Genomic DNA, 24,671 nt, shown 5'->3' with positions numbered 1-24,671 from the left:
CTCCCCTATGGGGCAGACACTCCTGTGTCCCCCAAAAGGGAAAGAGACCCTGATCCAGCTGTAGGCTCACAGCTACCAGCTATGAGAGACCTTTCGCTGGCCAGCAAAATCCCCCCCCTTTCACTCAGGTTGGGTTTGCTTCCAGCTAGAGTCCTTGGGGTTTGTTCCCACCGCAGCAGTCACCAGGACCCCAACTTCCAGCTCCAGGATACATGTCTCTGTGCACCTCTTCCACTCCATTACAGCCAGGTCATGCTTCTGGGTCTTAATTGCTTTGTCTCTTAAGTCCAGGCTGGTGGGCAGCCTTTTCTTTTTCCAGGGCAGCCTTTTCCCAGGCAAATTGTACATCAATTTCCATTTGTCTTCCCTTGAGACCATCACTTGATGAGCTGGGATACCACAGAGAACACCCTCCTGCCAGAACAGGCACCCCTCCACTCCTGTCTTGCTAGGTTAGACACTCCAGTCAGCTTCAGCACAGACAGAGGTTGGGCCACACCCATCTGCAGTTCACTGAAACTGAGATGTACTCAGCTCAGGGGCTTCTTAGTTAACAGAGACATTTCCAGCGCCCATTGTTCAGTCTTTCTGGGCAATTTGCAACTTGTGTAGTTTTAGCTTCTTTTGATCTTCATTCTTACTTATTTTGCTTCCTTTTCTGTCCCTAATTTCCTTTCCCGAAATAAGCAAACAGAAAATAACAAACCAGTAACCACTTTGTCTGTTCTTCAGCCACCACACTTAAAATTCACTTAAAATCACTACCAGTATCTCAAAGCAATCAGCTGTGCACAGATCCTGCTCGACTACGCCACTGTGACGGGTTGGATCACAGAAACCCCCTTGGGAGCTGCCACCCGATGTGCAAAGACTACCCCTGCTTCTGTTTTCCCTGCCAGCTCAGGATTCCAGCACCCTGTCTTGCTGAGCCAGACACTCCAGTCTGCTCTAACAAAGACTCAGGGTCTGAATTACTAGTCCCAAAGCTGCAAGTTTACCCGAAACCAGCTCACAGGAGTGTGCTTGTCTTTAGCACTCAGATGCCCAACTCCCAATGGGGTCTAAACCCAGATAAATCCGTTTTACCCTGCATAAAGCTTATGCAAGGCAAACTCATAAATTGTTCGCCCTCTATAACACTGATAGAGAGATATGCACAGCTGTTTGCTCCCCCAGGTATTAATACATACTCTGAGTAAGTTACTAAATAAAAAGTGATTTTATTAAATACAGACAGTAGGATTTAAGTGGTTCCAAGTAGTAACAGACAGAACAAAGTAAGTCACAAGCAAAATAAAATAAAATGCGCAAATCTATGCCTAATCAAACTAAATACAGATAATCTCACCCTCAGAGATGCTTCAGTAAGTTTTTCTCAGACTGGACACCTTCCAGGCCTGGGCACAATTCTTTCCCCTGGTACAGCTTTTGTTCCAGCTTAGGTGTTATCTAGGGGATTCTCCATGATGGCTCCTCCCTCTCTCTCTTCTCTTCCACCCCTTTATATATCTTTTGCATAAGGCGGGAACCCTTTGTTCCTCTGGGTTCCCACCCCCTCCCCTCACTGGAAAAGCACCAGGTTAAAGATGGATTCCAGTTCAGGTGACATGATCACATGTCACTGCAAGACTTCATTACTCACTTGCCAGCACACACATATACAGGGAGACTCACAGGTAAACAGCCATCTGCAGACAATGGGAGTCATCAAGATTCCAAACCATCATTAATGGCCCACACTTTACATAATTACAATAGGCCCTCAGAGTTACATTTTATATTTCTAGTTTTAGATACAAGAGTGGTACATTTCTACAAATAGGATGATCACACTCAGTAGATTATAAGCTTTGTAATGATACCTTACAAGAGACCTTTTGCATGAAGCATATCCCAGTTACATTATACTCACTTATATTTTTATAAAACCATATAGACTGCACAACGTCACACCTGGACCCTGGAAAAAACGCACGTGTAAGATGAGGTGGTGGCTTTGGGGGAGAATTGGGAGTAGGTTGGAGGGGGCAGTGGGGTGAGACGAGAAGGTGGGGGGAATTTGGGAGGTGCAGGGCTGCGGCGGCCAGAGAAAGAGGCGACTTTCCCAGCTCCAGGGCTGCGGCTGCCAGGGAGAGAGGGCACATCCATCACATTAGAAAGGCAAGACTACTGATATTTATATGAGTTGTGTGCTTTTATTTGTAGAACAAAAAAAGTTTCTTTTTATGTAGCACTTTTATCCAAAGTGCTTTACACTAGTTAGCTAACGGTAAAAACAACATTTGGAAAGATCATTAAGTGGTCCACCGAGACCCTTAGCAATTTTCAAGTGGTCCATGAAAAAAAAAGTTTGAGAACCTCTGCAATAGACAATTGAACTATGTCCCACATAAAGGCTGTTCTTTTAGTACAGATTGGTTATATATCTTTTATCCAAACATTAACGCATGCTGCCTTGTGATCACTGACTTTTATAGGGACAGTAAAGCTCAGTTTCCTTGTAAGTTGGATAAACATTGGACTCTGGTCATTCATCTGTTAATTCTGCTTCTGACCTTTAAAAAGGTGACTCTTAATGAGTGCTTAAGTCCATGGCTATTGATCCTACTTTCCTGGTAGATGGCGAGAGGTTAGAAATTCCCAGTCTGGTGCCTGGCCTGGGCTGCCTGGCCCATGCTGACCTTCTGGGCAGGACTTTTTTCCCTGCACATGCAGTCACTTGGGCCATGAGCTTCTCCGCTTCCATCCCACGCATTTGACTAAAAGACAGTCCTTCTAGGAGACTGATTCATTATTATAGGGGCAATGGGATCCCCCTTCCGGTCAGAGTTTAATATCTTGTATCCTGCACATTCAGCACAGCGGTCAGTTCTTTTTATTCTGTACAAAGGGTTCAATTGCATGTTTGTTGTTTTAAAATACACCTCTACCTCGATATAACGCTGCCCTCGGGAGCCAAAAAATCTTACCGCGTTATATCGAACTTGCTTTGATTCACCAGAGTGCACAGCCCCGCCCCCCCGGAGCACTGCTTTACCGCGTTGTATCCGAATTCATGTTATATCTGGTAGTGTTCTATTGAGGTAGAGGTGTAGTTGTATATGTAGTATGTGGGTCTAGCCTTCGCTCCAGGCCCACCCTTCTCCTGTTCTATGGATAGTTCTCCTTGTGAAAGAAGCAACTCAACGCACCGTTTAAAACTTGTTTAGGGAGCATTTCCCAGTTAATGTTGAGTGGAGTTTGCAGTGAGGCAGTACTGTTATCTGAAGTGCGCTCCACTCAGCGAGTGATCACTCCAGCCTGTCCGTTCTGCTTCAGCGCAAGTGGATGGGATGCAGGCTTGAACCCAGTCACCTCATGTTTGCCTTTTTCAGGCAGTTTCACATGTTAGTAGTGCCAGTATAGACTGCTGGGGTGTTTGGCACTGTGCTTGCCTAGACTGGCTTAGATCTAGGCAAGGTGACATTGTGGTTGAAACGCCTGTGCCCTCTCTGTGCTATCACCGACAGAGATGTCATGGTGGGAGACTTCCAAAAAAAGGTTAGTATAAATGTGGTGAATTGAGTGCTAATCCCACAGCTGCTCTGTTAGTTGGTATCATCAGGTGCCTTTTCTTAATAAAATTGAAAAGAGAGTTTTTAAAAACCTTCTGTAAAACAATTGCAGCACTTCTGGCATGTTATCTAGAGTAAATGTGACCTGCTATTCACTAAAGTCTCTGGTAGTCTTGCTGAGTTAATATTTTTTTGTTTAATCATCAGTAAAATCTGAGCTTTGCTTTTACTACTTGTCTGTAGTTGCTACTAGAAGACGCCACACATCTTTCAAAATGCTAGTCAGTGTTTGCTGCCTCCTTGCTCTGATGACCCTGAGGAGGGCTCACTGAAAGCAGGTCCTCATCAGGCTGCTGCTTTGATCTGTCAAGTTCAGTGGCTTGCTGGCGATTTGAGTTTAATGGGTGAGTTTGATCTGTGAATGGTAAAGGAGAAGGAGGTAGAAACTGAAAGCAAATTTCAATGTTGAACAGCCAGGAGATGCTGACTTGATTGCTTGCAAAGCCAGGTAGGTCTCCAGTAAGGAAGAAGTGACAATGAGGCCTGACATCTCTAGAAGGCAAAGGAAACAAACACAAGGAGGGGGAATCAACTGTCCAGTTGTAGCTGTGCGCTGCTTTGCCAGATAGAAAAAGCTTTTAGTGCTAATTAGGTATGTGATCTCAGAGGTGGCTGGGCCTGTAACTTACGTCACATGCTTTAGCTATATGATAAAAGTTAAGCCGCAAAAACATCAGACTGACCCTTTTGGTCACCCACTTTTACATGATAAAATAAGTGAGTGACTTGTTCCAATGAGACTGAAATTAATCCATATGTCCTAACCCCCTCGTTTGCAGACTAGCATTTATAGGTGAGTGTGCTTGCCACTGAAGTGAGCCTGTTCAGGGACCCATTTGAAAATTTGGCCTTTAAGAATAATTAGTGACATCTGACCATTTTAGATGTGACTGACATGACAGTTAACGTCTCATTATTTTACAGCACATGACATGTGCTGGGAGCTTTACAGAAGAAATAAAAGCAAGTCCCTGCCCCAGTGGGTTTACAGTCATAATTTGAGATATGAGGCAAAAAGGTGGGAAGGAAAACTGCAAAGGGAAGTGACTTGCCTAAGATTGCACAGCAGGTCAGTGGCAGGGAACTAAGGTCTCCTGAGTCCCAATCCTGTGCCCTGTCTCTGCATTTTAACTACATTTTGAATCCTGTTCATGTGAAAACAGCATCCACATCCCGTCCTTGGTATTTTGCCCAGTAGCATTGAGACCCAGGTTTAGCTATATTGTTTGCTTCACTGAATGTTTATATTTTTAACAGCGGGGTTGTCTGCACAGTCCCATCCCCAATTGCGGTGTGACCGAAGGTGTGGGTTATTTTACTGGAAGGCTTATGATTATTATGTCCCTGAAAATTGTTTTTTCTTCAACAAAATTAGAGAAAACTAGAAATAGGATCATTAAAGGTTAAAACTAGAGGAATGGGGCTAATTGCTAGTGTTTTGCCAGACTACTGGCATAGGGAGAGCTGGGCAGTGTTCATTGATCTATGAATTTGTATCAAACATGGGCTAGGAATCCACTGTGCTGCTGCTTAATATGCCAGTTTCTATCGAGTCTGTGACTTTCTTTAGGGAAAAGCAAATTAGCACACTTCTCTCTGAAGAAGGCGAGTGCTCTGGTGTAGAACAGAACGTAGCAGCAGCTTCTGGGGGTGGCACGCTGCCAGAGAAGCTTCCGCTTTCCTCTTTGGAATGCCTTGCTTAGCTGTGTTTGGCAGCAAGACTCATGAAGCAATTTTGGATAAGGATAAAGAGCCTTAACGCTTCTCCTAGCAATTTCATATGCAGTAAGACGGTAAATCCTGATTTATCTTCATGATGGCCGATTGATGGCTGTATTTCCTTCTTAAATTCTGAAAGACAGATTTTACAGCCTCATAGTAAATTCAATCACAAAGGAAAAGGGTTCAGTTAATCAAAGTTATAAGCACCGTATTTTTAGTACCAGGGCAGCATGACAGTCAAACACGCTTGGGAGGCTAGTGGTGAGCTCAGTGCATTGTCAGCTCAGTGTCCATCTGAGATAGAGCAGGGAGCTTTTAAACAGCCATGGAGATGTTATTTGCATGTGGCTTATTCCTCTCCATCTACACAATAATAATGGATGGCCTGCTGTTTGTCTGGCCAGATGGCATTATTTTATGTGCTAAGGCTAGGAAGGTTAACTGTAGTACATACAAACATAACCAGCAGTGAGGGAGCCCTATAAAACCTGGAGCAAAACTTCACCAGGAGCCATAAAACTGGCTATTTCTGTGTGGACTAAGTATACAAAAGCTTTCTTGAAATGTCTACCTTCTGAGGTAGGAGGTGGCTTTTTATATTCACTAGGATACAACAGTCATTGGGAGGTACTGTTTTGAAATACAAATGTGCCATTTCAAAGGGCTGTCCTTCTCTGACCCATCTTAAACTAGAGTAGAAGTCATGGTGAAGTGAATTTGGGCCATGGTCTTCCGACTGGCTGATTTTTCTTGTTAGTCCCCATGTTGCAGAATGTTCACCCCGTGAAGCCAAAAAGCCCTGTGGAGAGACATCTTTCTTCCAATGGCTTTAGTAGCCATGTGACTGTGCACTAACCCGCCCGTGCCACTTTGTAGGGCTAGGATTAGGACTTTTGGGAGGGTCAGTGAGAGGATTATTTGGGCTATCCTCTCCCTTCCCCAAATCCCACCCTCATATCTGATCCTTCTTAAATTGATGGGCGAGCTGATGGTGACCTAAGGTCTCCTCATCCTCTGCTGCAGGAGAAGTGGCGCTTGTGCTTGAGCCCGTGCATAGTTGCCACCATCTAACACTTGTTTGAGGAATGACTCTCCAGATCAGCTGGAAATCCGGGGGATGCTAAGCCTCCATCTGTTTGGGGGGTGGGTTGTGACCGAATGCACCCCTGTATTCACATCCTGCAAACCAGTGTCATTATCTTTGTACAGAATATGCCTTGGGAGGTATCAATTTGAAAACTAATAACTCACTGGTCAGTAATATCACAGTGCAATGGGTGTAGCAACATTATGTGTAAAGTCATTAATTCCCCCCTAGGATGTTGTTAGCACATGTTCAAACCAACGTAGCCCTGACTAAGCAGTAGTTAAACAGGTCTATCCTAAACACAGAAATGTATTTACTTCAGTTAACATGTAAGCAGGAAAGAGGGTTCTTGGAACAGCGAGAAGGGTAAACCGGTTACTCAAAGACAAAGGACAAGCTGATGCCTCTAGCGAGCTGTCATCAGAGTTGATTAGCAATCACTGTTCTGGTGGCCATTTTTGACAAAGAGGGGGAGCGGGAACAGATCGATCTGCATTTTAGCAACAACATAGAACCTCTTTCACCAGGACACTCCATCGCTCTGTCCTGTCAGCTGGAAGGAACTTTGTCTAGGGGTAACCCTCAGGGCAATGCATTTCAAAGGTGACTGGACTATAAAAGTGAGGGGAAAAACACCCCAGGTTATCTTTTTCTCTCCCTTCCCCTCTCTCTCATCTAAGAAGACAAAGGAACCAGCCTTTTGACTTTGGGTGTGATTCTGACCTGAAAATGTGGTCAGCAGTGTAGCTGGTAACGTGGTGAGGATTTTACTTTGAATCAAATCTAGTTTAAGTTTTAGCTACTAAAAGGCATTTTATTTTGTAACCATTTCTGACTTTAATATCTTGAGTGAGTACAACTGCATCTCTTTGTAGTTAAATAAACTTGTTTTTAATCAAAACTAATCTAGTGTTGTGTTTAAACTGTACTGTTTGGGTAACTCTAGATATTAGGTCTGTTGTCCCTGTAAGGGAACAGATCTTCAGTAGTTTGGTACTTTAACTGAACTGCCCAGGAGAGGGCTGGACAGTGCAGAACACACAATTTGGGGAAAATTTGTGACTGGGAGTGTGTTGGGGTCACCCTGCACATAGTAACCAAGGCTGCAGGAAGCCAGCGTGTGGCTGGTGTGTAGCTGACAGGCTCCTCGGGTCAGAATTGCTGGAACAGGGCTGCAGCCTTACACAGACACTCAGGGTGTGCCCTGCATGCTGTTGGAGAGTGACCCAGGTTGGGAGATACAACAGCAAAACTTTGTGAGGCACCCAAGGTTTCAGGGCAGGTAGGGGTGGAACCCCTCGCTGGTATGCATTGCACCCTGGAATGTGACAGGAGTGTTGGGCACAATTTTTCCCCACTGTTTCCTCTCTCTGTGTTCTCTTCTTATCTCTCTATTGGGAAGCATCAGCATCTCCTTCCCCCATTTTGTATGTGTGCTCCATTTTTGTTGTATTCTCCCCCTCCCCCCAAACATTTTCTGTTTGCCCCCTCACAGAGATGCCCTTTCCTTCTCTGTCCCCAAGGAGGCACTGCAGTGGTGGGGCGGGAAGATGAACATGGAATCCCTCTTCCTGTTGCAGCCTCTCCTGGGATTCACTCTCCTCTTTGTATACATCTGGGTTGGGGAAAAAAGCTTGGGGTTTGCTCAGAGTTGGCTGAGGCTGAGATTAGTCAGAATTGGCTTTCTTCCTACTCTAGACAAACCCTTCCTTTGTTGCTGTATTACCTCTTCTATCTCTGCCTCTTCCCACCCACTCACTCCAGTTGATTCTGCTACTGTTAAGGGTGTGGGGAAGGGAGACTGTTTCGTCTGTTTCTGCATCCTTTGCACAGGTTCCCTGCCTACAGCTAAATCAGCTCCTCCTGTGTACTGTCCGCTGCATCTGGAGGCCGTATTGGTCCCTTGATGGAGGAGTCAGCTCAGTGGCTGGCAGGCCAGGAAGGAACATGTGTTGGCCCCACACCAGTCATTGCAAGCCTAGGTAGCTTTTTGGTTGCAGTCACCACTGTTTCGGGGACACTGTGTCCTGTTTTGGGGACAAATGGAAGATCTAGACTGTCCAACCCCTTTTTAGTTCCATGGCATTTGCTCTTGGCGAAACAAACTTTGCATGTTCCAGATTTCGATTTCACCTTTATAGAGAAGGATAGCTGGCTGGGGAGGGGTGTGTGTGTGGAGGGGGGTGGAGGTGGACACGCTGGTCCTATGCACATAACATCCCGTACTCAGAGAGATCTGCCTGTAACATCATTTCCCGAATGCAGAATGAGGTTTGCGTGTGATAAAAATCTGTCTTAACGTCACTGGGTGTTCTGTATCGAAAGATAAAGAGTAGAGATCTTTCCTGTGCACATCTGTGCCATTATGTTTTCAGACCTCTAATGAGCTAGCCCCATCAGTTTACATACACAATCCTTTCCACAGCTGTTTCCTACCAGAGATGTACTGGAAAATAGCAGACCCATATTTTTCCCATTAAAATCTTGTGTGTTCCAGGGAACAGAAACAGCAAAATGAAAGGCTAATAATTCTGTTCCATGTGGTTTTATTTACTGTTTGTGATTAGAGCAGTAAATTAGACTAGTTGTTTGGTCGATCTTGTGTGTGGTGTTCTGCACTGATGTAGCTGCACCAATGTTTAGACACATTGCACTGGTGTGAACAGCAACTTGTGTCTGGATAAGGTTCCCACACTAAGGGTTTATGTCCATGTAGTTCCCTCAGTGTAGACAAGATCTGAGTGTGGAATTTGGAAACTTCCCCTTTTTCCTCCTAGTGACCCTGTTTCCCATTTCTACCCTCTAATTTTGTGAGATTGTAGTTGGTGGTAAGTGCTGGAGTTACTGTACAGTGAAATAGGCTGTTCACAGAACTGGTATATGGGCAGCAAAGCAAGCTTCCCCACACTGTCCTGCCAGACTTCCTGTGTCCTGATGTAGAGGTGCAATCTTTAGGGCCTTGTCTACACTGAGAATTTGATGCTATTTTCTCACTGCTGGCCTAAGTATCTGTGCAGTTTTACTCCTGTGAATTAGCACAGGCATTTTAGCACTGTCCTCTGGAGCTGCTTGAGCAAAGGAAGGCAGGTGGCTGGTGTACCCTAGTAGAGCTGCACAGGTGCTAGGCTAACAGTGGGGAAAACAGCAGGAAAATCTCTGTGTGGGCACCACTTGAGGTGCAAGGGGGCTTCCTTATTCTGCGTCTGGCCCATGCAATCTTCCTTACCTGTCTACTGAAACAATGTAGTACTAATTGTGGTGGGTTTTCTTGTGGTGTGAGCACCTGCCCGTTTTGAACTGCCCAGAGATCAGTGTAGTGTGTTCTCATCTAGTGACTGGGCAGCAGGCTAGGAGAATGGGCTGGGTTTGTACTGTTGATCTGACAGTGAGAAGGACCCTATCCCATTACTAAGCCATGGAGTGTAAATTTAAAGAACATCTTTTTTTTTTTTTTTGTCTTACTAAAGTGCACTTGTAATTAAGAGTCTACTCTTGATCTTTTGTTTAGGTTCGATTGTGCTCCTTAGTACAGCCAGATTGTACTATGTGTTCTTTGCTATATGTCTGTTGCTTCCTTTCTACCTTGCTTGTCCCTTGTTGATTACTTTACTGCCACAGCATCTGATTAGAAGAAAGGCCATGTAACATTTCGCAGAGCCGCAAATATAAAGGTTTCAGTAACAACAAACCCACTTCAGAGCAGTGATGGCAGAAGGGGCCTGAATAGAATTGGGAACATGCTGCTACTGTCGGTGGAGTCTCCAGAGCAAAGCAACTCATGAGGGAACTGCCGCTGATGTGCTGTGGTACTTCCTGATTCACCTCCAATGACCTAGCAATCCATCTCCACAGGGGCAACTCTCTTTATTCTCTGCCTGCTCCCTTCTCAGTGTTCTGGAGTTGGAGTATCATGGAGACACCTGTGAGGCAGGGAAGGAAGATGATACCACCCAAGATGTGCTGTTTGCTGTTAGTTGCCTGGCTTTTCTCTCTATTATGGACAGAGACTTCCATTTCTACAGGATTGGCTGGCTTCCTTGTGGTGTGAAAGCTCATCCGTGAAGCTTTTGTTCGAATACCACTAGGCTTTTGATTGGAGTGATGTGCAGACAATAGTGGGGAAGGGGAAATGGGGCAACTTGGGCCTAGATTTCTGTAGACTATTTCTGTGTAGAAAGCTCACTTTTACCTTATATACCTCAGAGGGGGTCTGCAGCCTCTTTCCTCTGAGGCTTTTTCTAGACTAGGGTTTTAAGGTGTGATGATAGCATGTATTGGCATATAACTAATATAAACAAGGCACGCTGCCTTTGACATGCTAAACTGGTGGAGTTAAAGCTAACAGGCTAACATCACACCTAATCAAGACAAAGCCATAGAACTGCTTTTTGCTTGTACCTCTCTTCCTCCTAGCCCTCTGGCCACTGAGAAGGATGGTTGTGGGGTTGGTCTGTGATGTAGACTTTCTGCCTCTTGGGGATAATAGCCTAGGCAGTTTCTCAATGAGTGAAGTGCTGTCTGGCGGGAAGGGTGAATGCTCTGACAAGGCTGTAAAGTGCAAATTTATTATTGTGGAGGCATTGGTAGCAATTGCGGAGTAAGGTTGTATTGAGATTAGCACTTAAACTGGGACTCAAATCCCTCTTTCACATTTGAATGAGTTGAATTTGGTCTACAAAGTTGGCCCAATAATTTAAGGACCAATTGAATTTTCTGTGTAACCTTTTTAGCAAAATATGTACTAATGAATGCTGAGGAAAGGTGTAAAAATGCTCCCTTTAAAAAAAAAATTTTTTTTTTGTCCTGGTTTTCCCACATTTCTTTGGGTTTTTCTAGCTAATCCAACATCAGCCACAGTTCCTTGGAGCATTAAACTTCATACATTTGTTCCAATATGTAGGATATAGCTCACTCTTGAAACTTTAAAATATGTAGTTATTCCGCTAATTCTGGATAATCGAGTTTAGACTGCGCAAATCCATCAGGTCGTCTGTACTCTTACTGCTGTCCTTCTCCAGCCGTGTTGTGCATGTGCCCCAGGTGAGGTTTAAAACTACAATGTTCTGCAAATACCTCAGGCCCAGTTCAGTGCTGCCTGCTCGTGAATGTTAGTACATCACCTGTTTCTGATACAGTAGGCAAAGGGCTCTGTTAGTACTGTATGTTCTCTGTCAGGACACTGTCCTTTCCGGGAGGCTTTCCGGCACTGTAGACCCCCAAGTTCCCCTGCCATTCCTGACAGAGTGAGTAGGTTTAAAATGTCCGCAAGCTATGACCTTCTGTATGGCAACCCTTTGGTTTGTGGGGGCTGCGTGGTGGTGGTGGTGGTGGAGGAGGAATAGTGGGTCTCAGGTGCATACAAGACTTTGCAGGTGGGAAGACAGTAGTCCCTGTGCAGGCATGAGCAGTAAATCCACTAATGTTAGTGGAAATTGCACATCTGTATTGAGAGCAGATTATATGCCTTAGCTTCCATTTCCTCTCATTTGCTGCTTCAGGGCAAGTGGGCAGATTACTGAGAACTAGAATAAATATTGATTGGCCCATTTCCCTCCCCAGCCGTGACCCCATTTCCTAGAGGGATAAAACAAGTAGCCCAACCTCCTTTCTCAAATCTGTTGTAATGTCTGATTTGGGGGGGAAGGGGGCTTGATAACATGAGCATGTGTGCAGAATGTCTGGTCTCTTCCAGCAATCCCCTGTGTTGGTCGTGTTGTTATTGCTGATTGTGTTGCTCTTACAGCCCCATTTTCTTGTTCCTGGTCCTGCAGGAATATTTCCTTACTGGACTGGCAACTGTTGCATTGGGACAGCTTGTCCTGTCACATGCCTGGTATGGAAAGATAACTATTTTTCAATTTCTTCACCGTAGTTTTCAGATCTGCAACTGGCATCCCCTAGCAGATGAGCCTTCCTCAATGAGGAGTCTGAAAATTATTTTCTGGATACAATTGCTGAGACTGAGACACAGGAAGTGTTCTGCCCTGTGACCGTTTGAGTTAGATGCGTGTCTCTCCTGGCTAATGAAAGTCAGAAGGAAGGTGCTGGGCCTCTTTCGCAGGTGACCTAGTCAACATGCCGAGGACTCAGAGGAAATGGTGGTTCCTGTTGCTCAGTAAATCCTCTCTCAACATGGCTGATCTCTCCACCTGTCACTCCATATCAAATCTCCCGTTATTGGGCAGGAGTAGTCATCAAAAGCTGGGCAAAGCTGCTTCAGCAATATTGGCATTTTCAGGCCTCTCTATCTCTGGGCAGTTTGGTTTTGAGCCTGGATATGCTGGTCGTACAGAAATTCTTAGATCTTTGTGATCAGTTGGTCTGACCTTCTGCATAACACAGGCCAAAGAGCCTCACTCATTAATAGCGCTGCAGCTGTTGGTGAGGAGGATCCTAGCGGTTCTCTGGTAAGCTTTTCAGGGCAGGAGTCCCATCACCTCAGTATAGTGCAAGGCACAATGGAAGCCTGATCCTGTTTGACGATCAGGTGCTGAGAGCTGGAGGTGAAATAATCTGCTGCGGTGGATCAGTTGCCAAAGGGATGCTATAGACCCATCGCTCTCAACCTTTCCAGACTCCTGTACCCCTTTCAGGGGTCTGATTTGTGTTGCGTACCCCCAAGTTTCACCTCACTTAAACTACTTACAAAATGAAACCTAAGAATACAAACGTGTCACAGCACACTATTACTGAAAAAATGCTGACTTTCTCATTTTTACCATATAATTACAAAATAAATCAATTGGAATATAAATATTGTACTTGCATTTCAGAGTATAGCGCAGTATAAACAAGTAATTGTATGAAATTTTAGTTTGTACTGACTTCACTAGTGTTTTTTATGTAGCCTGTTGCAAAACAAGGCCAATATCTAGATGAATTGATGTGCCCCCTGGAAGACCTCTGCGTATCCCTGGTTGAGAATCCCTGCTATAGACTAAACACGCAATCTTTGATTTATCAAATGTGCTAAGGGGGACTTAAGGGGGGGGGGTGGAGGGAAGAAACAAGCAGGGAGAATGATTGTGGGAGATCTGAAAGCTGGGGTGCACGTTGTGTGACAGGATGGCTAAACACAGGCAGCAGCGTTGTAAGCAGCAGTCTGGCCAGCACAATCCCTAAAACTGCTGGTGATGTTGAAGCTGAACTGCAGGTTTTCACAGCTAGTAAACTCCAACAAGCAGTTCCTGTTTGTGTCCAGGAAGAATCAAGTCTGGGCAAACATCGGTGCCTGCACATGCTTCTAATACATTTCTGGGAACTCAAATGTAAATTAGGTGCATCCCTCTGGCTCCCAATAAGAAGCCAATGTAGCTCCTGTGTTTAAGCTTTCCCTGGTGTGGAAATCCCTCCAGAGACAGCACAGTCTCTCTCAATCCCTGCTCCAGCGTGTGTGTGTGTGTGTGTGTGTGTGTGTGTGTCAGCCATCCACACCACCCGCAGTCTCTTTGGGGAGTATTTGTTGGGTTAGTGGTGGTCATGCCCTTTGCTACCATCAGCTTGTTTACTCTGCTTCTATGTTCTGTCCCTTCCCTGACCCTGTCTGTTTAGGTTGTATGCTCTTCAGGAGAGGAACTGTCTGCAACTGTATATTTGTACAGTCCCTGGCACAATGGGGCTTCATTCCTGGCTGGTCCTTAGGCACGACCATGATAAACATGATGAATAACGTGGAGTGTGAGCATTCCCGGGTGCATGGCACAGTCTGCTTGGGGGCAGAGTGACTGTCAGAATTTACTGAAGATGGGTGGGGGAGCAGGGAGATGGCTTTGGAGACCTTCAGACAGGAGCCTTTTTTGTAGATGGGAGTATTGGAGGTAGAATCCAGGCTAGATGGCATGGGTCTGAGGACCTAGCTGCTGTATGCTTGTAAAGACAATGTGTTCCGCTAGAGAAAGCCGGTTTCAAGGTGTTGCTGTGAAATATCAATTATTAGTTTAGCTTGTCAATACTAGGGTCTCTTTAGATCTTAGACCCCTTTCAATCACACCTCTAAGCGCCAGAGCCATGATGTTCCTAGGTATAGACAATGGTAAAAGTCCAGAGGTCTGCCTCCCCCACCCCAAATGCTTGGTTTTGAGAGTAAAGTCTAACCACCAGCATTTGAAATCACTTCTGCTCTACAAAGGTGGTGAAGGGACTCAATCAGGTAATGCTGTCCGCTGGTGCTGTTTCTTTGGGAGATGTAGTTCTTCATGGCTGCCAGCCTCTGTTTAATGGCTTCAGTCTAGGACAGTAGTAGTATGATAAATAGTACTTTTCTGATAAATTAATGTGCAGTTCTCTGGCAAACTTCCCAGTTCCTTGCCTGTCCCATACATTAGACAGAGGGTAGGCTGCTGTACCCAGGCTGACAGCGAAGCCCTGTCCGTAACGACATATCTGATATGAAGGCAAACAGCGCTCTTCGTTCTAGGTTTGTGCACTGGGTCACTGATGTTTTATATTTACCAAAGGGAAAAGTTGCACTTGCTTCGCTGATGAAACACTTGGTAAATGTGCTTTTGGGCAAGCAGCCCCTCGGCCAGGATTGTAGCAGTGGCTGGAATTTCTATTTGCTAGTCCAGATAAATTTTGGATTTATGTAGCTATCTTCAAGGGTTGAGTGTCCTCAACAGAGGATTGTGATTCGTCTGACTTCTGGCTCTTTCACACAAGCTTGAGCCCAAAGACGCGTCTTAACAGCAGACACTTAAATCTAGGGATTCCATACGCTGAGTGTGAAGCTAATCAAGATATGTAGTGAACTCCTATCCAAAATGACTCCAAAGCACTTTGCAAACTGTCTTGACGTTTACCTACCTGTATATCACTGAAATGCAGCCACTTCTGGATCGAACAGGCAATTGGTTAACAGTGCACAGCTACTCCACGAGTTCAGACACACAGTGAAGACATGTTGATTGTTTTGAAATAATGGGGAATTTATGGCCCAGGTGTACTACGAATCTAACTGTACTAGTATGTGCTTAGCAGCATCTGTGTTGCAGGATGTTCGACTCTTTTAGGCTGTGACATGATTCCTAGCATGGGTTTAGAACTGCCAAAGCCGTGTTACAATGTAGGTGCCCCATCCATGCCAGAGGAGTATTGCTGGCTTGGCTAGACTAGGAATGTAGATAGTCCCTCAAGACAGACTATTAATAATGGAGCTGGATTTTTCCTCTTATTCTGGGGGGGAAATCCCAGGTGCGTTTTACACCTTCTCCAAAAGACCCCTGTGCCAGCCTCCCTGCAAGTGCCTCTGCTCCACTTTAGTGGATCCAAAATGCACCTGCCTGATTTTTAGCTAGTACTAGTTCTACAGACTGATCACTTTGGTGCTGATCTCTTTGAATCAGTCAATGCATCACTTACATTTCTGTCTAAAATAGAAACAGGTCCCTTGGTAGCCTCTGCCTTAGCCCCACTATCCAGTTTTCAGATCAGATAGCAACTTCCACATCTCCTGCGGCTCTCGGCTTACTTCAAGCTTGGCACAGAACCCACTGCCCCTTCCACCTGTAAACGCTCCACCTCGACAACAGGGAAGCTGTATGTTTCTGAATATAGCGGATAGCTGAGCCTGTTTCTGATCACAGGGCTGTTCTTGAAGGCAGATGTTTTGTCCCTGGGCTTGTACTGTGTTCTGAGGGCCTCTTTGCTGTTCCTCTGCAGAGCATTGTCTCGAAGAACTCCATGCAGTACCGAGGGAACTCGCAGCACGATGCCCAGGAATTTCTGCTCTGGCTGTTAGACAGAGTTCATGAAGACCTGAACAATTTAGTGAAATACAATGGCAGACCTCCATTGAAGGTAAGGCAAATCCAGCACAGGCCAACAGGGAGAGTGTGTGTGTGTGTGTGTGTGTGTGTGTATGTGTATATATTGATTGTTCCATGGAAGCTTTCCGTTTGAAACAAAATATTTCTGTATTAGCTTCCCAGTATGGCTGTCAAGTGATTAAAAAAAATCATTTGTGATTAATTGCGCTGTTAAACAATAAGAGTACTATTTATTTAAATATTTTTGATGTTTTCTACATTTTCAAATATATTGATTTCAATTACAACACAGAATACAAAGTGTACAGTGCTCACTTTATATTTATTTTTGATTACAAATATTTGCACTGTAAAAAACAAAAGAAATTGTATTTTTCAATTCACCTAATACAAGAACTGTAGTGCAATCTCTTTATCATGAAAGTTGAATTTACAAATGTAGAATTATGTACAAAAAATCCTGCATTCAAAAATAAAACAATGTAAAACTTTAGAGCCTACAAGTCCACTCAGTTATGTAACAAAAATAAATCTACATTTGTAAGTTGCACTTTCATAATAGAGATTGCACTATAGTACTTGTATGAGCGGAATTGAAAAATACTATTTTATTTTTACAGTGCGAATATTTGTAATAATTATATAAAGGGAGCGCTATACATTTCATATTCTGTTCTAATTGAAATCAATATATTTAAAAATGTAGAAAAATATCCACAAATATTCAATAAATGTCAATTGGTATTCTGTTTAACAGTGCGATTGGGGCCAGAGGGCTGTTCCTGGCCCCTGTGACTGCAAAGAGCTTCTCAGTCAATGCGTGGCAAGTGTGCACCAGCACAACCCAGTGTGAATGGTGACACCTGACTCTGCCACCCGTTAAGTTTGGCAGCTTAATATGATGTGCCAGCTATATCCAGCGAAGATGGCTGCCCAGGTGCTCTAGTCCCCTCTGTGGACCACCCACAGGAGCTGAAAGCACTTGCAATTTCAAATACTTGGCTTTGTCCTGGTGTGTTTAGCTCGGGAGAACCTAACTTGGCTCTTCCCCATTTAGCTGTATGTGATTGGTGTGGCACTCCTGCGTATCCTGGCATGCCTCCCTTTGGAATTGCTTTTCCTTTTCAGCCACCGTTGGAAGATGCTGCGCTGCTCGAGGCACCAGGCTTTCCAATCAGTAGCACTTTCGTACAGGAACTCTTTCAAGCCCAGTACAGGTACAGTAACTTTCAGCACACTCTGATTATGGGGGTTTATGTGCATGTTTTTATAACCACAATAAGATTCTTTAATCCCTGGTGGCAGAGCCCGGTGCAATGCAGCAGGGCTGTGTGTGGTGGGGGGGCAGAGAGGCGGCAGGCAATTAACCCTCTGCAGCCCTCCATTTTGTTTACAGTGCTGCTGTGTCTCCATGCCCCCCTGGGTCAGACTCCCTTAGTGGTTGTCTCTCACTTCGGTGAATGAAATCTGCCCTAAGAGATCTTGCTCCAGAGGGGAGTAACGGCCAGTTGTATTGCACTAAAATTCTTTGTCACTTCAGTGGAAAATGTACATTTGTTTCCCTCATCAGGAGTGTTTGTTTCAGCCTTCACCCCCAACCTGAGCCCCCACGGCATTTCCAGCCCAATTGGTCAGGGAGCAAAGGTGTGGGACACGGTTTCGCATGTCTGAGAGCTGCCTGGGTTGTGCCGAGTCAGGAGCCTGGCGCATGAACTGGAGGCATGTGGTGGCTGCTTGAGTTTAGAATCCCACGGAAGCTTGTAGTCATTATCATTAAGCTAATGAGGAACCCTCTAGCAGAAAAGAAATTCTGCGCTCAGGGCCGGCTCTAACTTTTTTTTGCCGCCCCAAGCAGCAAAAAAAAAAAAGCGCTGCCCCGCCGTAACGCGCGCGCACACACAGACACCCACCCCAGCGCCACCCCGCCGAAACACCCCCCCACCGAGTGCTGCGCCGCCGAAACCCCCCCTCCCGCCGAGTGGCACGCTGCTGAACAGCCCCCGCCACGCTGCCGAGCTGCTGAACCCCCCCCCCCGCGCGGAGCGCCGCCGAACACCCCCTGCCGAGCACTGCGCTGCCGAACACTCCTGCCCCCCGCGGAGCGCCGCACTGTTGAAGCACCCCCCTCCCCGCCCGCGCGGAGCGCCACACTGCCGAACACCCTCGCCCCCTGCAGAGCGCCGCGCTGCCAAAACCCCCGCGGAGTGCCGCGCTGCCGAACACTCCCCGCCCCCCGCGGAACGCCGCGCTGCTGAAACCCCCCTCTCCGCGGAGCGCCGCCGAACACCCCCTGCTGAGCGCCATGCTGCCGAACCCCTCCCCGCGAAGCGCCGCGCCGCTGAACACCCCCCCGCCAAGCGCTGCGCCGCCGGAACCCCCCCGCCGAGTGCCGTGCCACGCTGCCCCCTGCCACTCTGAGATTGGCCGCCCCTTACCAGGTGCCGCCCCAAGCACGTGCTTGGTTGGCTGGTGCCTGGAGCCGGCCCTGTCTGCGTTTAGTCCTTCACTGCCCCTTTGTTCATGGGAATTACCCCAGCTTTCCACCTGGGAGCTGAAATTGGAAAAAAACAGGCCAACTTCCAAACTCACCCAGCAGCACTGCAGCCAGTCTGGTGTAGGAGATTGCGTGGTCACAGTCTTCTCAGTATGTCACTGAGGCTCCCCAGTGGCAAAGAAATAAACTTTGGGATGTTACAGAATCCTGAGCAAGACTTAGTGACCCTATGGCTTGTTAATTTGGGATATGAAATACTCAGGGTGTGCGTGTGTGTATGTGAGGAGTCTCCTTTCTTTCTGAGTGAATGAGATTGAGGCCCATGCAGTGCTGTCTGCATAACCATCCCCTCGCCCACGTGTCTGGGGGAGAATAGTCCTTGTCAGTCTCTTTAGATTAGAATCAAATGTGGGCAAATTGTTAATTTCACAAATGTCTCTTAGTGGAGGCAAAGTGGAATAATAGAGAGGAGCCTGTTTTCCTGGCAAGTCCTGTAATGAATGAGCTCAGAGACTAATTACTGTGTGAGCATCTGGGAATTAGGCGCCTTTCATTTACAGCAAGGGTTTGTCTGCAAAAACGCTGTGCAGAGCCTTGCTGGAGTGTGTGGGGGAAGGGGTTTGATCAGGAGGGAAGAGCAGGGTCGCTGTTTGTGTTCTTGATGGTTTGCTTGTCCCTAGTTAAATGAGAGATGTAACTTTACCCCCATTGATATTTTTAATAGGTCCTCTCTGACGTGCCCTCATTGTCAGAAGCAGAGTAACACCTTTGACCCTTTCCTCTGCATCTCTCTGCCAATTCCTCTGCCTCATACACGGTAATGTGCTAATCTGTGCCTTGAAGTTAAAATTTTGGGTGTCTTCCCCAATGCTTGGTAGCATTGCAAATCTTCATATAGAAGAGATTGAGACGCCAACAAGCTTTGTGGCAGATTGGGGCTGAGTTGATGGGCCAGTAGAGCTGTATTCTGAAGGGAGCCCCCAAACAACGCTGAAAAGATGAGCTGTGCAGGGACTAGATTTCTTATTTCTCAGAGAATTCCATAAATCGAAACGTTTTTCCTATACAAAGCAGAATGAAAAGATGGACAATTTCCTACAAAACTAAGTTTCAAAATTTCATTTTGGGTTAAAGTTTTTTTTGGTTCCAATTTTGACTTTTTTTTTTTTTTTTTTTTAAATTGTTCTCCAGGTTCACCAAGTGCAGGAGAAGTAGTAATGAGCTGAGTTTGCAGCAAGAGAGAGATTTAGGTTGGATATTAAGAAAAACTTTCTAACTATAAGGCTAGTTAAGCATTGGAATAGGTTACCTAGGGCAGCTGTAGAATCCCGGTCATTGGAGGTTTTTAAAACCAGGTTGGACAAACACCTGCCAGAGATGGCCTAGATTGACTTGGTCCTGCCTCAGTGCAGGGGATGGGCCAGACGACCTCTCAACGTCCTTTCCAGCCCGACGTTTCTTTGATTCTAGAATATAAAATTTTTTAAAAATGTGAACAGAAAATTGGAAATATTCGGTTGCAGAAAGGTCATTTTGCTATTGACAAATTGGCTTTTGCCAATGGGAAAATGTTCTGTGGGAAAATTTCCAACCAGCTGTAGAAAAGAGGCTGCAAAAATGCTTCCACTCTTCCCCTTCTCTTTAACCCAGTGGGTTTTCCCAGCAGCACCTCTTTGAGAGTGACTTTAGGATGTCAGTTTTGATTGATCTGGGCCATGTTACAAGGATCCTTGAGGTAAAATTAGGATTGCCCTTCAATCAAGAGGTCATCTAGGGCGGCCTCATTGAGGAACTGTATTTTGTGATTCCACTTCCTTGGGAGGACTCCCCAGTTAGTGCATAGAGTAGAGGCTAGCACCATAGGGAACATACCTCTAACTTGGAGCCAAATAGGTGTCTGTCCCTCCTGTATTTAAAGGTCTGGTAGACATTTGGGACTCCAAAGCATCTGCTGGGTGGGCCTGATTGCCTGAATAGCTCCAGGGTAACGTGGCCCAGAATGGTCATGTATGACTCCATTACTGATGATGCAACCAGCCTCTTTAGGAGCTCTATGTGGGAACTAGGCTTGGGTCGCGACCCAAGGACTGAGTGAGATCCTTGCACCATTTTTCCATCCCTAAATGGCCTGGAGGTTGTCATAACAACCAGATCAGAAATGGTCTGTATTCTTATGATGTGTGCAATGTAAAAGTCCCCATTCAGGGTTCTGCAGCCTGCTTTGTTGATCCGACCAAGCTTAGCTCAGGCTGAGTTTTTCTAGGTACTGTATAGAAATGTTCAGCCATCCCACTTCTTCCCTGTACTCTCTGCAGACCTCTGTATATCACTGTGGTGTATCAAGGGAAGTGTTCGCATTGCATGCGCATCGGTGTGGCAGTGCCTCTGTCTGGAACAGTGGCGAAATTGCGCGAAGCAGTATCCATGGAAACCAAGATACCCACTGAGCAGGTAATGGGCTGGTCTTTGGTCACCGTGGTGCCACTGGTGCCCTGCAGGCGTTCTGATGTGTTTTTTCTAGTTGATATGGCAGGTAACAATGGACGCTCGGGGTTCAGATCAGTGGACCTAAATTTGTGGAGGAAATGAGTGACTGCAGAAACTAGCCTGAACTCATTGTCTCTTGCGTGTAACTCTCACAGGAATCGGTTTGGCTGCCTGTAGGTTATACCAGCTCCCTGCTCAGGCCTCCAGGCTGCATTGCTGCTTCTGCTCCTTTTTGCTCTATTACTTGAGGAAGGGAAAGCCTGGTGCTTCTGCCTAACAGCCCTACAGTGACGGTGTGTGCACGTGTGTACTCTGCTCACTATTGAGAAATCAGCAGGGGCTCATGGGAAATGTCCTGGAGTTTTGAGACTCCTAGGGGAAAACTACTAAGATGACACTCGAAGGGTCCCATGAAAACCCCTGCATGTGTTCCCTTGATCCCAGCTGCTCCCTCATGGCCAGACCCTCCCCCATTTCTCCTTATTGGCTGGTACTGTAAGACTGGAGAATTCCCATCCTCCGTCAGGAACACTTCAGCAAAAGTCCATTCGTTAACTTCTCTCCCCATCCTGAGAGCTTGGCAGCTCAGCAGTGGCCAGCACTGATGGTCTAATGGCTGCTGTTCCATTTCTGCCTTGTAGATTGTGCTGACGGAGATGTACTACGATGGGTTCCATCGCTCCTTCTGTGACACTGATGACCTGGACACGGTTCAGGACAGTGACTGCATTTTTGCCTTTGAGACCCCTGAGATATTTAGGCCTGAGGGGATCCTTAGTCAGAGAGGTAAGTGGGTAGGTCTTCTAAACACCCCTTCCCCCCCCAACTCCACCCCTACTGGAGTATTGGCTATGGGGAATTTGTTTGAAAAGGGGGCATTTGGTTATATATGTCCTAGGCCTAGAGAGGAACGTGGAGTGTCTCCTGGTCTGCTGACTCTGAATCGAGCTCTGCTTCCATGGGCTGGCGTTCCAGACCTAGATGGCTTACCTTGGAACCTGGCATCACCAGACCTTGTGGCGGAGGGGTGGTGCAGAGCAACCTGTTACAGTACAGGGCAACTGCACCTGTATTTCTCCTTAGTGGTCCAGCAAGGGCGGGCACTCAGGCTTCCAGCTCCCCAGCTGGTGCCTCTCTTGGGTGGTGACGTGTCCCTCTCCTTCTCCTTCTGACCTGGTATCTCCAGGCTGCACAGTTTCCTGCCTTTACGGTATACTTCCCAGCATGGATAAGTTGCTCAAGAACACCTGCATGCTTTCTCTTTAGAGATGGATAACAAGTGTAATTGCTACAGATTTGTTACCACACAGACTTCCCAAGCAAGCCTATTTTATTCTACTGGTAAACAGCACTGAGGAGAAGACCTATTAAAAACAATAAAAGAACCTACAGACATTCTTTTAAGTGTACTAAGAACCCCAAGCCTTATATGAATTGTGGCAGGATAAGTCCATCAATACCCCTCCCTAGGAGAGTTCTTGGTTACCAGTTCATCACAGCTTCAGCTCAGAACGAGCACACTCATGACATGTTCAGTTCACACATTATACAGTTCAGGGGTCTTTGATCTGGAGTTTCCAGAAGCAAGTAATTGGTACAAAACGGGCCTCTCTCTTCAGGAGGTTGGCATTCCCCTCACCTCCAGGTACTTCCTAGGAAATCCACTTCACGCATGTTGCAAAAAGATCTTTGATGGTCCTAGTACCTTTCAGAGACCGCATTAATCCTGTCTTCCTGCTAAAGAAGTTCCATACAATCTCATGATAGTAAATAAACACTTGCATTTCTAATGCAGTGTACCCCAGAAGTATTAACCATAATTCAATAAGGTGTAACTTAATTAATTAAAGCTCATTCAGGATATTGTCAGTCTGTCACATCTCTCCCCCTACCGAAGTGGGTGTAATGAGGGTGCTGACCGACATTCTAGGGGAACACATTGACTGAATGCCTGGGCGGAGGTATTCCCTGGATGGCAGCTGTGCCATTACTTCTCTGTTTTACATTTCACCTGTTCAGATAAAACCTTCTGCTAGCAAACCAGCATACATCCTTCAAAAATATGTATGGCATTGTCTGTCCAACATCCTACATAATTTTCTACTTTAAACCTATGGGACTGAGCTTTCAGAAGCATCTTCTTGCCCTGTTACCCCAAATTCTTGGATGGAAACTTGAGACCTGATTCTCCCACTTCTCATGCAGTTTCTAGAGAGCATGTGTCTTGTTCTGTGGTGCCCTAAGGGGTCAGTTGCTTCAGTTCTGGATTGAGGTTCCCTACTTCCCACCACCCAGGAGTTTTACAAGCAGCCATTCTTTGGACCACGGAGAGAAATAGTTCTGCAGTGGCTCTCAACAATGCACTGCTTTTAACAGGAAAAGTCAAGCCAAGGGGGTGTCTTCAAACCTCCCCCATAGCCAGATTCCTTTCTCTGCCCCACCTCCCCTGAATTTGGGCTCTAGGGACTCCCGTGGCCCCACCTTAGCTCCTCTGGGTTCAGGCGATGAAATATTGATCCCCCACACCATTGGTTCCTTTTGTCCACCCCCTTCACCCCCACTGAGTCAAGGTGAGCAGAATTCCCTCTCCCACCTGGCTCAGGATCCTTCACCGTCTCCCCAGCAGCTGTCTTACCCTGTACTTGTGCATTTCCCAACCTGGGGTAGATGTGTCAGTGCACTGCAGCTGCCTGTCTCCCTACTTCTGGCTGGAGACACTGCCACCATCAGGCTCTGTTCTGCCCCGGGGTCCCTTTGAGGGGCTGGCAGAGAACTTCATTTCCTGATCTGCATTTTAGGGCCCAGTTAATTTCCCTTTAAGTCAGTAGGTCTCGTCCCTTCTCCTGAGCAACAAGCACTCTCATCCCCTCGCCTCTCAGTCTGCATGCTTTGGGGATGTAACCGGACTCCTCTTGGACATGGGCAGTGGAAATGTGATGCCCCTTTCCCCCGTCAGCTACTCTCTTTGCATTTTTGCTCTCATGCCCTCTGCCTGTCTGAGGCTAACTGAGGACTTGTCTACACTACAAAATGAAGTTGACTTACAGCCACCACAGTAATTAAAGCTCCTTCTTGTGCCTTCTGTCGGTGGTGCGCATCCTCACCAGAGCACATCCAATCCGCCAACTGAAGTGGGGCATTGTGGGACACTGACCGCTGGAGCCTGGGTGCCCTGCCCTCCCCTGCCCTCTGCCGTGCTGCTGACAGCCTGGGCCCTTCCTTCTGCTCCGGTGCTGACAGGGTGAGCTCAGGCTGTCAGCCCCATTAATTTGCAGGTCTCATTGACCATGGTCACCCCACAACCAGCTCCCCATTTCCTTACGTAACTCCTCATTTGAGTTGAAACTTTGGCATAGATCATGTCCCTTTTGTTCTAAACTCCCTGAAACCTTCTCCTGTATGGTTCGGGGGTCAGTTTAAACTTTTGTAACAAAGCTTGTTAACAGTCATCATCTTTATAGTTCTCACTTCCCATAAGGGTAAAAATGGCCAAGGCCTTTGTC

At 46.3% G+C, this 24,671-nt stretch overlaps 1 protein-coding gene across 1 annotated transcript in view; it reads left to right on the top strand.

The window, feature by feature from the left end:
• USP31 (ubiquitin specific peptidase 31) overlaps nucleotides 1–24,671 on the top strand; it is a 55,630-nt gene that overhangs the window by 14,126 nt on the left and 16,833 nt on the right. The window contains exons 2-6 of the mRNA XM_065412316.1: nucleotides 16,081–16,218; nucleotides 17,316–17,404; nucleotides 19,406–19,498; nucleotides 20,997–21,132; nucleotides 21,810–21,954. Of these exons, the coding sequence (XP_065268388.1) occupies nucleotides 16,081–16,218; nucleotides 17,316–17,404; nucleotides 19,406–19,498; nucleotides 20,997–21,132; nucleotides 21,810–21,954 (601 nt within the window). The remainder of the gene's footprint in view (nucleotides 1–16,080; nucleotides 16,219–17,315; nucleotides 17,405–19,405; nucleotides 19,499–20,996; nucleotides 21,133–21,809; nucleotides 21,955–24,671) is intronic.

Source organism: Emys orbicularis, chromosome 10 (assembly GCF_028017835.1).
Source record: "Emys orbicularis isolate rEmyOrb1 chromosome 10, rEmyOrb1.hap1, whole genome shotgun sequence".
Taxonomy (NCBI): Eukaryota; Metazoa; Chordata; order Testudines; family Emydidae; genus Emys; species Emys orbicularis.
This window is presented reverse-complemented; position numbering and strand designations above follow the sequence as displayed.